At 35.7% G+C, this 14,748-nt stretch overlaps 1 protein-coding gene across 1 annotated transcript; it reads right to left on the reverse strand.

Moving 5' to 3' along the window:
• Positions 1-793: 793 nt before the first annotated feature.
• On the reverse strand, positions 794-2,200 carry LOC111626781. The gene has a single exon (XM_023370284.1). The coding sequence runs from the start codon at positions 2,198-2,200 to the stop codon at positions 794-796; it is 1,407 nt and encodes a 468-aa protein (XP_023226052.1).
• Between the last annotated feature and the right edge of the window lie 12,548 nt (positions 2,201-14,748).

The raw sequence follows: 14,748 nt of genomic DNA on the forward strand, positions 1-14,748 counted from the left end.
AAGGTAAGACGTTATTTTAATTATGTTTGTAAGATATTTTATGTAAACTTTTTAAAAAATTGTATATATTTTTTAGTTGACTGATGAGGGGCTTTGCCCGAAACGTGCTATCGTCACGTATCAACTAAAATGACGGAAATAAAGCCAAGTGTTTATTTATAACTCAAATGCGAGTTCGAAGTCCAATGTATTCAAAAAACACGGTTTCGAAAACAACATACGTGCATATTTTCAGTCTGTAGTTCAAGGATTCAAGCCTATATTATTATTATTATTATTATTAATTGAAGGAGGGGAGGTCCTCCAGGTATCACTCAAAGGTACGACCTGGAGGTTGGAAAGTTCGGAAGGAAGAGTGAGGGTTATGAAGAATAGGGGATGAGGTTGGGACAGGTAAAGTTGAGAACACATAGCGCTTGCATTTATTAAACCAATAAGCAAATACAGTGGTATAACAAATGAATACATTAACAGGGAAATACTAGAAAATATATACAATTAGATGGCGCGACAACTTATAACAGACAATAAAGGAAGTACAACTAAGATTTAAAGAACCCGACAATATTATATAATTGACAATGAACATAACAGCTGATGAATGCTGACCACGTGTACGTAGTAAAAAGTAATAAACAGATTATTAATCAGGAGTTACACAAAATATTTACAAGACAGATGACAGAATGGAGCCAGTTGCTAATGCTAAAAGCTGTCCAGGGCTGAAGGATACCCATTTAGGGTAAGAAAACACGCACAGTTCGAGGCAAGCACACTGGGAAGAAAAGTTCGTTCACGTAGTTGCATGCTCGTCTTTGGTGTTAGGTAGATTCCTTGGTGGGTTGAGAGCTTCAGTGGCTGATAAGAAGTCATTGAGTCTGCTGTAGATGACCTTGTTTTCGATGAAAACATTAAGTGGGCAAGGCCAGTTAAAACCTTCATAGAGGACGCTGTCTAGAAGGTTGTTTCTTTTGTCGTCAAAGAGACTACAGTCAAACAGATAATGTTTACTGTTTTGGATTGAGTTATTGTCACAGTCACAGGTGTCCTCGTTGCGGAGGTTGAAGCGCTTTAAGTAAGCGCGAAAGTTGCCATGACCCGTAAGGAGTTGGGTCATGACAAACTTAGGTGTGAAGTGTTTCCACTCCAGTCGGCGAGCTATGTCAGGGATAAAGTCGAATGTTAATCTTCCAGTGTCACTGTTGTTCCATTCTTCTTGCCACTGATGGAGGGCGATTTGATAGCTCCAGTGCTTGATTTTGGAGAGAGGAATTTTGCTGTAGCTGGAGGGCAAGGTTGAGACTGCGGCGGACTTGGCAAGGCGGTCAGCGGCCTCATTGCCAACAACGCCAGAATGCCCACGCACCCACTTAAATTGGATATTATGTCCGTGACTGTTGTTGGAGAGAAGCTGGTGAATATGGAGGACGTTGTCACCCCGTTTCCCTTGATTGGTGATAGAGTAAATCGCAGTAATACTATCTGAGTATATTGTGATAGATTTGCTATGAGGAAACCATTCAGCAAAGACGTGGTCAATAGCCTTTGTAATGGCCAGAATTTCAGCTTGGGGAACAGAACAATGGGGACCAAGCTTAAATGCTGAACGATGAGTTTTCCCAGTTTGATGGTCATAGAGAACAAATGCCGCTCCAACTTTGTTGTCGTCTTTTGATCCGTCAGTGAAGATGGATATGTCGTTAGTTTCATTGTAAGTAGAGATGTTATTGCTGGCAGATGGATAGTCATACATTGTGTTTGAAGTGGGGTCCTTGAGTTCGATCCCGAAGGTTAAAATGTCATTTTTAAGGTCGTTGGGTAACTCCAAAAGTGTGTTATTATTCCTGATATTATCTAGTGGGTTATTGTTAAGAAACAGGTTGTTGAATTTCCAGTTCCTAGCCATCATCCTGGCCTTGATGTGAACTGGTATTAGACCGGCAATCACCAAAAGGGCAGAAGTCGGGGCTGTCCGGTAGGCCCTGCAAATCCTGAGGGCAGCTACCCTTTGGGCTTTTGATAGTTTTTTCTGGATGTACACTTTCTGGGTAGCATCAGCCCAAATGGGGGCCGCATAGAGCAGAATGGGCTCGATTGCCCCAAGATAGATGTGTTTAGCTGCCTTATAGCCTATGCCCCAGGTATTCTTAGCAATGCTAATGAGAGCATTCGAAGCCTTGGTTGCCTTAGCTACTACCATATTGACATGGCTAGACCATTGAAGTTGCTGTTCAAGCTTAACCCCAAGGTATGTGCACTCCTTAACCCGGGAGACTCTTACCCCATCGATCTCTATACGAGGGCTCTTCTGAAGAGGAGTGTTTTTCGAAAAGATGATGTAGTAACACTTGGAGTAATTGATGGGCAAGTTAATCTCCGCACTCCAGCTTGAAATTTTTGCTAATAGATTGTTACACAGGACTGACAGCCTGTCACGGTTTTTGTCAGATACCAGTATGACGGTATCGTCTGCGTACCCCTGTATGAGGTGATTGCCATCATTCAAGCCTATAGCGTGGATACACTTATCACAGGGATGATTTGTGTCCCAGACTGGAGGAGAGAGAATACATGAGATTTAATCATATTTTTAGAATGGCGCACATTTTAGAACTTATGAATTGTTTATTTCTGGAATTTTTACTTTAATATTTTCTGATTGCAGTTTATCGTAGATAAGAAAAGTTCTCAGTAATAAACCAGAGTGTGTAATTTTAAATCACTCACAAACTGGTATATTTCGACCAAATCTTATACGGGTCTGCACTTTCATATTTTGATAAATAATATACTTTTTAATCTAAAACGAAAAATGACTTTCTAAAGACATGATATAAAATTTTACTTACCTACAAGAGAGTAGAATTATACTAATATAATTAAAAAACCTCACTATTACAGTATCACTATTTGTTATACTATGTCCTGTACTACTGCTCTTGTTCTAAATGCACTTGAGACTTTTACATTGATGAAAACCAAATCTTATTATGACCTTCATACAAGTTAATAGTTGGACATTAGACTCGGATCATTTGCATTTATCACCAGACTCTCATAACGGATCAAGGATAAATCCGTTATGAAATCAAGAATGGCGCACATTTTAGAACTTATGAATTGAACTTATGAATAACCCTTACACATACACATAGGTAATAAATCTTAATTTGAATCTTTTTTAAAATTAAATTTACTGTAAAAACATTAAGTATTGTTCATTACAATCTTTCTCTCACATGTCAGTATAGTTGACAGCATGACCTTGGTACGGTAGATACTAAACCACAGTACCAGTACATAGTCCTGTATATATTTTGGGTCTCCTAAAGAATTTTATTCACAATTTATTATATTTTTAAAATTAATGGGATTCAATCTAGTTAACTTTATATATAAAAGTCACTATTTCTGCTACTAAAGTTATGTGATATGCGCTATTATATTTACCTTCATTTTAAAGTAACAAAACAGATTATTGTGGTTTGAAAGTGTGATTAGCAGCACCATAAACATGTCTTGCATGTCCTCCGACAATTTCTATGGTTTATTGACATTTCCAGCTTATTATTTGAAGTTCGATATATCGTTATTAACATCAACCTTGACTTTAATAAACAGATCATTGACTTAAGTCAAATTTATTTCACTGTTTAAGATATTTGTTTGATAATGTTGCTTGATATATATCTTCATGATATCTTACCAATAGTCACGGAACGTTTGTAGATTAATTTCTTTAAAAATAATTTCATATAACTAAATAAAATAGCATTTTTTGGAGCTAGTAATGCTTTAAATTTTAGGATTATAAAGATAAGATAACGTAACTCACAAAAGCTCTATCAAAAGGAATATGTTCTAAAAGAATTTCTAGGAAAACTAGTCCGTTTAGGTGTTAGACATGCGAAGAAAACCTGGAAAACTCCATGTGGTCAACACGTTAGTGAGGCACAAACTCTCAACCAACTATTAGTGTTCAGTGCTTTTATCCACTTGACCGTTGACGGGCAACAATGTTTCGAAATTATTACAGTAGACCCCCTATAACGCGGGTTCAAATAATGCGGATTCGTATATCGCGGCGAAAAAATTGCGACCGTATTTGTATAAGGTAGTTAAAAGAGACTCGTAAAATGCGGTAAAACGTCATCGCAATAGAGGAGGAGCAGCTAAACTTTCCGCCGTTCAGCGCCACGCTACGGAGATTTTAGGCGGGCAAGTTGCGTTTACTATCGTCTGTACAGTATTACATTTAAATTATATATAAATTAGGTACTGTATATATAATTATATATTAATTATAAAAAAATTAGATTTATACAGTACATATAAATATAGGTTTGTATATATAAATTATGTATATTTGTAAGTCTAATACAGTACTGTAATTTTATACTTTTCTTGTGAAAAAACATTTCTTATTCAACGGCCATAAAAATTATTTCTGTTAATGATGTCTCCAAAGTTCAACGAATTTTTCGCAGAAAAATAACTTATCAGAAAACGCGGCCGCCATTTGGTGCGCTGATCCGCGACGAAAACAAGCTTAAGTAATGGCGTCATCGAACGGTGCACACTCGGTAAGTAATCCTACAATTTTTTGTTTATAGCATAGTTTATACGGATTATTCCCAAAAAATTATACGTAATTTGGAAATGTTGAGTCAAATTAGTCTAGAATCTATTAACTTTATGGAAGAAAACCCTTCAAACAGTCGTAGTCCTTAAACTGCACACGTGACGGGCTGTGATTGGCTCACGTATTTAAAAATTCCTACAACGCGAAATTCTTATAAAGCGGAACGTATCTACCGCGTTATAAGGGGGTCGACAGTATTTTAATTTAAAATTTATCCCAGTTCAAATTCGGATAAAACTTTTAACTCGGATAACTTTTCCATAGTTCAACCTAATTTTCCAAACTCTGCAAAAACATGAAGCAACTGTCTGGCTTTTTATTCCAGAAAACAGCACCCAAAAATGTCAAAATACCTTTCTTATTAAGCATCAAAGATAAAGAGTTTTTTGATTATATCTTATCTAAGAGTTAATTATATTTTCCAAAGAATAATTTATGAACATTCCAGTATTCTACTGAGTATTTTGACACCAAAATCATCAAAATCTAACGTGTAATTTTTTTTAAACCTCAGATACAAAACCGCAAAAGTCATCCCAGAAGCCTGTGGTCGCTTACTGATTGTTTGTTAGTTTGTATACGACTCGTACTTATGGAGTGTACTACTGTTTCGAATAAGATAAAGGTAATGGTAAAAAACTACTGAACAAAATTTACTTATAACAATTAATTACAACGATTAGGCCTCCATCTTTCTTCTCTCAAAAACAACTAGTGCCCTCTGCATTTTTTTCTCTCTCGCCTCCTGGCGGGATTTTCTCTTAAAAACTTCTTACATCTCGACTATGACTGCTTTTAGACAAAACAATAGCTTTTGTTTAAAATTCTTCTGTTTTCTTCTAGAGACATTAGTAACAGTTTTTTAGTTCTTAGCTTCATTTGCACGTAGTCCTTCTCAATCGGTTCTTAGATGATAAGAACACGTGTATAATCCTGTTGTCATCATCTTGAATTCCCTCAATGAGATAGGTGACGGGGTTAACTATCCTCTTTACCAGTAGCGTGCCGTGACATTTGATGTTAGCGAAGTTGTGTTTCTGTAAGAAGCCGACATCCAGGGACAATCAGTCAATTGCGCGTCAGTGATGGTCTAGGGTCCATTCGTATCGTTTATTCGATAAGCCAGTAAAAACCGTAGACTTTTAATATCACCAGAGACGTAACTAGGATTTTGGACGCCTATAGCCAAGAATAAAAATGGCGCATTTTTAATTTTTATTATTAAAAAATTAATTTTTTCTAAAAAAATGCTATTAAAAGTTATCTAATGACATTTAAATACTATATAAATATAAAAATTTTTTGTGTTATTAATTTCGAATACATATTAATTCGAAACCTTCTCGTTGGCGCCTTTATTAAATCGGCGCCTATGGCGGGGGGGCCACATTGACCATACCCTAGTTACGGTTCTGAATACAGTAGAGCCTCGATTATCCGACCTAATTGGGGACTGGGGTTGGTCGGAATATTGAAAGGGCGGATAACCGAAAAGTATGAAAAAATCTATTATATTCTATAATATACTACATTATATCTATTAATGTAGTATATTATTATATTCCATGTAATTAGTATATTAGTATATCGCTATTAACCTACTTTGCGTTGAATTTTCATCGATGTTAAGCCTAATAAAAATTTTTTAAAATACAGTAGAGAGTCGATTTTCCGAAAGTCAATCATCCGAAACGTCAATCATCCGAAAGAATTCCAGTTGGCAAATTTAAATTTTCGCCAGTGCTGTGGAGCTTCAATCTTTGGCTATGTCTTGGGCTACTCAAATATTTTATGTTTTTGATACTAAATTAACTTCTGAAGTATAATTTTTTTATTGTTTTTATATTTTTCAATATATTTATTTTGTTTGTACAAAATAAAAAAATAATTTTTAACGATACAATAGTCTTTGTTAGGCTTAACATCGACGAAAATTCAACGCGAAGCGACACGCAACAGAGAAAAATTTCAACATCGGATACGTTAAACTATTTTTTCGTACATAAATCGGTTATCCGAAATATCAGTTATCCGAACATCTCCAGTCCCCAATTGATTAGGAAAATCGACGCTCTACTGTAATAATCATCGCTATTGTATCGTTAAAAATTAGAAAGTTAAGCCTCGTTTAAATACTGACTCCCTTTCATGGTCAATCCAGTGTTACCAGCTAAAACACGTAAAAATAATATTAAAGTAGCCGAGACATAGCCAAATATTGTAGCGCCACATCAATAGCGGACATTTTAAATTTGCCGACTAGGACGGCCGGATAATCGAGGCTCTACTGTATCACAATTACATTCCGAATTGCTAGCCACGATATAAGGTCTACAGTTAAAAATAAAATAATAAAAACTTACTCGATGAAATAAAATGTGTGGTGGATGTACCGGTACATACCTGGTACAAAATATTCTTCAATTGTACGAATATACTTTTAAAGAAAATTATAATTCAATATAGCTTTGTAAAGAAACTTACATAAAAATATAAAATATTCTTTACTTTTTAAATCTTAAAACAGTGCACTTACAAGTTAGTCAAATAGCTCCCTACGAGTGGTTAATGGATGGAATCGAAAACGGTTGCAGAGCGTGCATACACACGGACTGCCAAATCCCCAGGGTGCCGATACCGGTCAATGTCAAATACCTCTTTTGTCGCATCACTAGTATACCTCAAAGGACGTGACAGGGTTGTTGTACAGTACATTTTAAATGTTTCTCACCATCGCTGTGAAAATCTAAATTTGTTAAACTTAATAGATTGTCCGTCGTTTGTTTTCTAACTAATTCGTTTTAGGACCATGGTCCACGGAAATTTCCAAAATTTACAACTTTTCAGTCAATGTCATTGAACTGGAAAAATTTCTGTCTTTATTACATTAATTACATTAGAGATTGGTTCCGTTAAGCTTTTGTTTAAGTAAAATTTCGACTCTCATCAGGGTTTTGTTTATGTCTCCAATTCCCTAATCGCTTAATTATTTAACTACTTCTTAAGTAGAAATAAGTCAAAACCAATTACTTTGTACTCGAATATTTGTAGTCTCGGGAAAAAAGTGGAAAGACAAATTTTTATGACAACGGATATATAAATCGTAAATGTAAGAAAAAAAAATTCTAGAGCTTTTTCTATACCTCGTGCATCTCTCTCGTTCATTAAATTTAGTTGTAAATGATGCTACCAAAGTAACGGTTAATTTTTTAACATTATACAAGAATTGTATGTTTTTTTCTACATCCCCTTAAAGATGAACGAAATCGTAATATCACTGGTTTAACATTGAAATCCGTGAGTAATATAAAATCGGAGAGCGGAATAAATATATCAAATATTTTAATGGATTTTTTAAAACTCCCGTCAACTATACAGAACTATCGTAAAAACATACCAGTAAATTCATATCGATTGGGTTAAGTTATAAATCTATTCGCGATTCGCGTAATCGGGCGAGGGCGGCCAAATATCTAGCCGGCAAGCGGCTAACAACCCAGAACCGGTTCCGAATAGAATTGGATGCGCTATACATGTAGCACCCACCCGAGGTCCTAGGCTTCCACCGGCTAAACCGGGGGAGATTGGTGCTCTGTAAAGCCCATGCGCGAATCTGGCTTTTTGGATCTGGGCAATACAACGCTTTCACTCCGCCGCATTATGTATCTTATTACAAATTTCTATACTACACGTGAAAAAAAGGTAATATTGCTATTGTATATTCGAATATACAATAGCAATATTACCTTTTTTTCAAGTGTAGTATAGAAATTTGTAATAAGATACATAATTCGGCTATAATAAAATATTGTGCGATTATTTTCATATAATTAAAATTAATATGTATTTGTTTTTTAGAAAATACAAGGAAAGCAGCGCATCCACCACTTCCAATGACGGCACGCTACTGCTCTTTACTATATATGGGCCTTTCCATTTGCTCTGAAATTTATGTCTGTTTAAACGACGATATAACACTAAGTCGTGTTCCTTAATCTTAGATTCGTGCTTATTTTTATAAAAAGACTAGCTGTTACCCGCGACTTTGCCCGCGCGGATTTTGCAAGCAAAATCCCATTTATATTCAGTATTTCAACAACCATAGTAATTGTTATATAACACCTACCGCTGAGAATCAAACGAACTGTTTTCAATTTGATCAATTTTCTGGAACGTTTACAATCGTTCTATAATCGAACCAATATGCAATAACAAATTCAAATTTAAAACGGTTCGAACATTTGGATGAAAAATCGAAATATATAAAAATATTTATTGCAATGTCTGAAATGTTATCAATTTAATACACCTAAGTACTCAATGAAGAGTAAACTTAGTAGAAAACAAAAAATCGCATCTAAAGAAGTCCAGTAGAAGCCATTCTTCAGGTTAAACCTTAATCCTTTTCCTCTCCCTCCGCGGGGGAATTTCGAAAAATCCCTTCTTAGTGTGTTTTCATGACGTACCCTGTGTGCAAAATTTCACGCTTTAGGTTCAGCGGTTTGCTCTGAGCGATGATGAATCAATCAATGACTCAGTCAGGACAAGTAATTTTATATACAGTAGAACCTCGATCATCCGGACCTCTATTATCCGAATTTTCGATTATCCGGATTGTTCAAAATAAACAAAAATTTTACGAATTTGCTGATTTGCACTTGGCGAATTACGATACTGTTTATGTACGTGATGAAATGCATAATTTTTTTTGTTTCAACAACGTCTCACCTGGCACAGTGGCCGTAAACTCTTAAATATATTTTGCGTCGTAATAAATATATAACTTGACATATGTATTTATAAAAAATTTTATTTTTAAATTACATCGTTTCTATGACCAAGGGCGGCGTAAGGCATGGGCAACGTGGGCCACCGTCTACGCCTCGCGGTCCGAAGGGCCTCGCGTTTTGAAGGTTTATGCATTACTTAAAAGCCGCGAACGCGACGAAAAAATTTTACTCGTCATAAAACGATAAATAGTTTGTCAAATTTTTATTCATAAAAGTGCAGTTTCAACTGCTTTTTATTTTATAAAATCCGTTTACTTGCGCCATCGGAGGGCCTTTTAAACAATAGGTAGTCTGTTAGCGTTGGTCAGTAGTCGTCTAAATTCAATACGAACGTTTGTTTCTTGAAAATTTGATCACAATTTAAATACAGTATTTACTTTTAATATTGCCGATATGTCATCGAAAAGAAAACGTATTGTATTATCATTAAAAAATAAATTAAAGTGTTTGTTTCGATTATCCGAATTTTTCCTTATCCGGACTACCTTCAGCCCCACTTAGTCCGGATAATCGAGGTTTTACTGTATTTAGATGTTTTATTTTGATCATGAACTTGAGCAAAATTCTCAACTGTTGTAGTCAATCTATTCTCAGCTTTTTTCAGAGTTTGTCTCTCTCCTAATCTTTGTATTTCTGGTGTTCTTGGCTCAAAACCATGAAGTAGAAAGGACTTTGTTGAGTTGACTTGTGTTTCGTGTTATAAGCAAACACTGCTGTTGACACATGTCTTTTCCAAGCTGTGATATCGTCATCAGCATATTTCCTAAAGATGTCTTCTAGACTCGCAACGGTGGGCAACCCCGGCCCGCGGGCCAGCTACGGCCCGCGAAAAGTTTCTATCCGGCCCGCGAGATGTTTAGAAGAAATTATAAATAAATATTTTTCGATGTAATTCGTCTAGTTTAAATTGAATATTATTTTCTAAAGTGTTGTGGCAGCAATGACAAAAAAATAAGGGAGTCATTTCCTTATTTAAACAAAAAATGGGAGAACAGAATTTTTCTAAATTATTTATATCTCATCGCGTCATCCATCAAAAAAATCTATGTGCAAAAGCTATGCAATTAGAAAATGTAATGTCTGTCGTATCCAACTACATAGTGCTGTCTTTATTGTGTTTAAAGTCACTTAGATTTTACAAATAGGTGAGCCGTTCACAGCCCGGCACACGCATTTGTAAAATCTAAGTGACTCATACAACATGGAATTCATATAAAACGGAATAATCAACAGTGTTATAGGGGGGTCGACTGTAGTAATTAATTTATTTTTATTTATTTATTTATTTCATATTTGCAGACTAAAAATTTACAGGTCACAAGGTGTCAATTAACTACTATGGCCCGCGGAAAAAACGTAAAATTTATTCTGCCCCATGTTATAAAAAAGGTTGCCCACCCTTGTTCTAGAGTACGGTTTGTTCTCTCCACAAGTCTGTTTGCTTGGAGTGGAAAGCGTTCGTATATGACGAACGCCATGGTTCTCCCGAAAGTTCTCAAAATCTTCGGACACAAAAGACGTTCGTCTTTGATGATCGTCTTTGGAAATCCATACACATCGAATACCTTCTCTTGTAAGACTCTCGATGTTGGTCTTCGTGCTTAAACTACTCAAAGCTACTAAATACCGGGTAAATAATCTATGCATATCAAAATCCATCTTTTTGAATTTCTCGATCCTGATGGCAGTATCCCAATATGATCAAAACCTAACATTTCAAAGGGCCGTGACGGTACGTCCTTTGTTTGTAAGAAAGCTTTACTTTTCGATGGATAATCATTATTCATTTGACACATTTGACAACTGTTAACGTAACTTTTAACTTCTTTCACTATATGTTCCCACCAATAGTGATCTAGGATTCTCGACAAGGTTTTCTCTGCAGTGGCCAGCTAAAACGTTGTCGTGATTGGCTTTCAGGACCTCAGATTTGAATTTTTTTGGTACAACAAATTGTAAATAATTTTTATCTTGAACATCATAATGATATAATATATCATTCTGTAACACAAATCGATTCTTTGTAGAAGTGCTCTTACGTTGTTGCTCTTCTAGTGAGAGATTTCCGTCTTTTAATATTCTAATTGTACTATCTAATTTTAGGTCGTCGCTTTGATGATATTCAATTTCACTAGAGATTCTCCTCTCCATGATTAGCATTTGTACGTTCAATTCTTGGATTAGATTTCTAGATATGTCGGGTAGTACATTGGTAGCTCCAGTCTTATGCTTAACGTCATATTTATATTCCTGTAACTCTAAAGCTATGCGAGTGAGTTTGCGTACAACTTTTCTTTTAGTCTAAACAACTGATTGCACAATTATCAATGTATAGGGTAAATTTCTTTCCAACCAAGTAATGTCGAAATCTTTCACAGATAGCCCAGTATACTGTGACCCCATCGAATTTGGTCGAATGAAGAATACGTTATCACTAGTACTTTAACTACCATATTCCACAACAACTTTTTCTCCATTTTGCACTTGCATAAGAACTCTCTTAATCCCCATTGGCATTTGTGATAATATCCTTAAATGAGCTTTTGCTAGTATTGTTAGTACTGTTTTGAGTAAGTTTTTGTGGTGTTCGTAATCTGATGAAAACAATATAAAGTCATCTAGGTAAACTAGTATCCCTTCTTGTATCCCAATCCTGACATCGCCCTCTGAAAAGTGGCAGGGGCGTTACATAATCCAACGGCATTTTGTTAAACTCGTACAATCTGTCTGCCGTAATGAACGCTGTCTTATGTATATCTTCTTCTGCCAACGGAATTTGCCATAACCACTCTTAAGGTCAAGAGACAAAAACTATTTGGCGTTATGTAACTTATCCAGCGTTATGTAACTTATATAACTTATTCTTGGTAATGGAAATGAGTCACGTTTTGTCTTGCTATTCAGGTCTCGATAATCAATACAAAGTCGTATTTTTGTAGTAACATGGTGAGGTTGTTTGGCTAATACGACTGAAGATGCATACTGTAAATTTGACTTTCGTATAATGTTTGACGAAAGCATTTCCTTTATTTTTTTATTAATAAATTCTCGTTCACTCTAAGAATAATGGTATAGTGTTTTCCTTACCGGTGTTTTGTCTGTCAGTTCTATGCGATGATGAACTGTTATATTCTCCCGGTTCATTTTGCAATATACAATCATATTTTCTAATTAGAGTTACATTTCCTTCCTTCGTTCTTCATTAATTCCTGGCTCTCTGTACTTTGAAGTATGAACTCCTCTGGGTTTGCTAGTTTGTCAAATTCCTCGGGTTGGGGATAATAGTTCCATTGGTCTTCGTCTTAATAGTCTTACTCTCTGTTATATGCATTGCTGCAGCGCTAACAAACATTATTCTTGTGTTGCTTCTTCAATGGGAGGTTGTACAGGAATCAAATTACCATCTCTTGTGACTATTTCACATTTATCTTTCCTCAACGTCATTTTTACTCCTGCTTGGCCAATCCAATCTACTCCTAAAGCGAAAGGAACTGGGTTGTTCTCGAACACTGCTGTTTTCGCTGTGGTGACTTGGCCTTGCAACCAAATAGGTAGATCAACAAATCCAATTGGTTTCTCCTTTGTCATGCCAATACCAGTGAACTCAGTGGAGTTTGGACTTCAATAACTGTCTCCTTTGAGTTTCGCACTGCCTGTTGCTGGTTATCTATTAATAATAGTTTTTCCATTAGCCAATCTAAGTCTTATGAGTATGATGAAAACCATAGGACTTAGATTTACAACTTGATCTTCGGACAGAGATTCATTCATTTCTTGTTCCTCTTTTGTCTGGCTAGTTTCATTAACACTCTGACTTTCACTTAACATTGAGCTAGTTAATCGTTCTATTAGTTCGGATTTTTTACCAACTCGTGATCATTGCCTTTCCTCCAATTCTTCTTTCAAATATTCAATGGTCCTTCCTTCTAAATCATATTTAATTTCTTCAACCGTAGACATATTAGCTTCTAACCGAATCACGGTCAACTTAAATCCTTTAGTTTTCGTAGTATCAGCACCAAATCTTTAAAGCTATTGCTTCCTAGAGTTAGCTCTTAAGCTTTACTATAACTTTATTATAGTAAAGCTTTGTTTCTATTATAGATAGAACTATAGCTTTGTTTCTGTTACGATCAAAATTTTACACTTTTAACTTCAATTTTAAATTTTAAGACTTCCTACCTTCGTGCGTGCACCTTACTTGTTTGGCTTCTTTCTTGTAGACGTGGTTGGTAGAGACACACTAGCTAATTCTGTCTACTGTGCCAATATTGTACGACTCGTACTTATGGAAGGTACTATTGTTTCGAATAAGATAAAGGCAATGGTAAAAAACTACTGAACAAAATTTACTTATAACAATTAATTACAAGGATTAGGCCGCTATATTTCTTCTCTCAAAAACAACTATTGCCCTCTGCTTTTTTATTCTCTCTCGCCCCAAAACGGGATTTTCTCATAAAAACTTCTTACAGTTTGTTTGTTTATTAAGTTACGGCAACGCAGCACTTGGGTGATCTGCTTAGGGGGTGCCTTCCGGGAGGACTTTATAAAGTTAACTGGTTACTATTCAGGCGTTAGAGACGTGGAGAAAACCCGGAAAACTCCAAGTCTTGGAGAGGCGGGAACCCACGACCGAACTCCTAGTGTTCAGGGAACAGAATTGCTTGGTCACTGGTGGATCCTTACTGCTCGGCTCGCCTAGGTAATTAAGTAGCAGGGACCAGACTATTTACTTGGGATGAGTATCCACTGCATATCTATCCATTCTTTATTACTTTCCCATATATAACAGCTGTTATATAACAGAAAGTATGGCGATCGGTCAAAAAAATGACCCTCCAAGATTTTTACATTTTTGGACTTAGGACATCTTAAAAAGTGAAAAAATGAAAAAAAATTCGGGGGTAATTTTTGTATGAATGGATGTTAGTGGGTATTGTGCGGGTGTGTGTGTATATACAATACAGTATATGTATGTGTGTGACACGTTTTGTTCACTCTGTTTGAAGCTTAATAACTCCTGTGTTTTTTGTAGAACATTTCTAAAATTCTGCAGGGAGGTTTGTGTATTAGGGAATTGATGCTATTAAATTTTGGTGGCTAAAGGTCAATTAGTAGGAAGATAATGGGGTCGTGTGTATCTCTAGTAAGGTCGGACTGAATAACGATGTTAGTCGTTATTAGAATTTACATTTTGAACTTTCGACATTATTCGTTTTCATACCTAATAATTGCTGCCTTTATCTTTCTCTTCGGATTTACATGAAACTACTGATACGAATGGTTATTCGTAAAATAGGGGTGATTTAATTA

This window comes from Centruroides sculpturatus, unplaced genomic scaffold (assembly GCF_000671375.1).
Source record: "Centruroides sculpturatus isolate CEXI.00-Female unplaced genomic scaffold, Cexi_2.0 scaffold388, whole genome shotgun sequence".
In the NCBI taxonomy this organism is placed as follows: Eukaryota; Metazoa; Arthropoda; class Arachnida; order Scorpiones; family Buthidae; genus Centruroides; species Centruroides sculpturatus.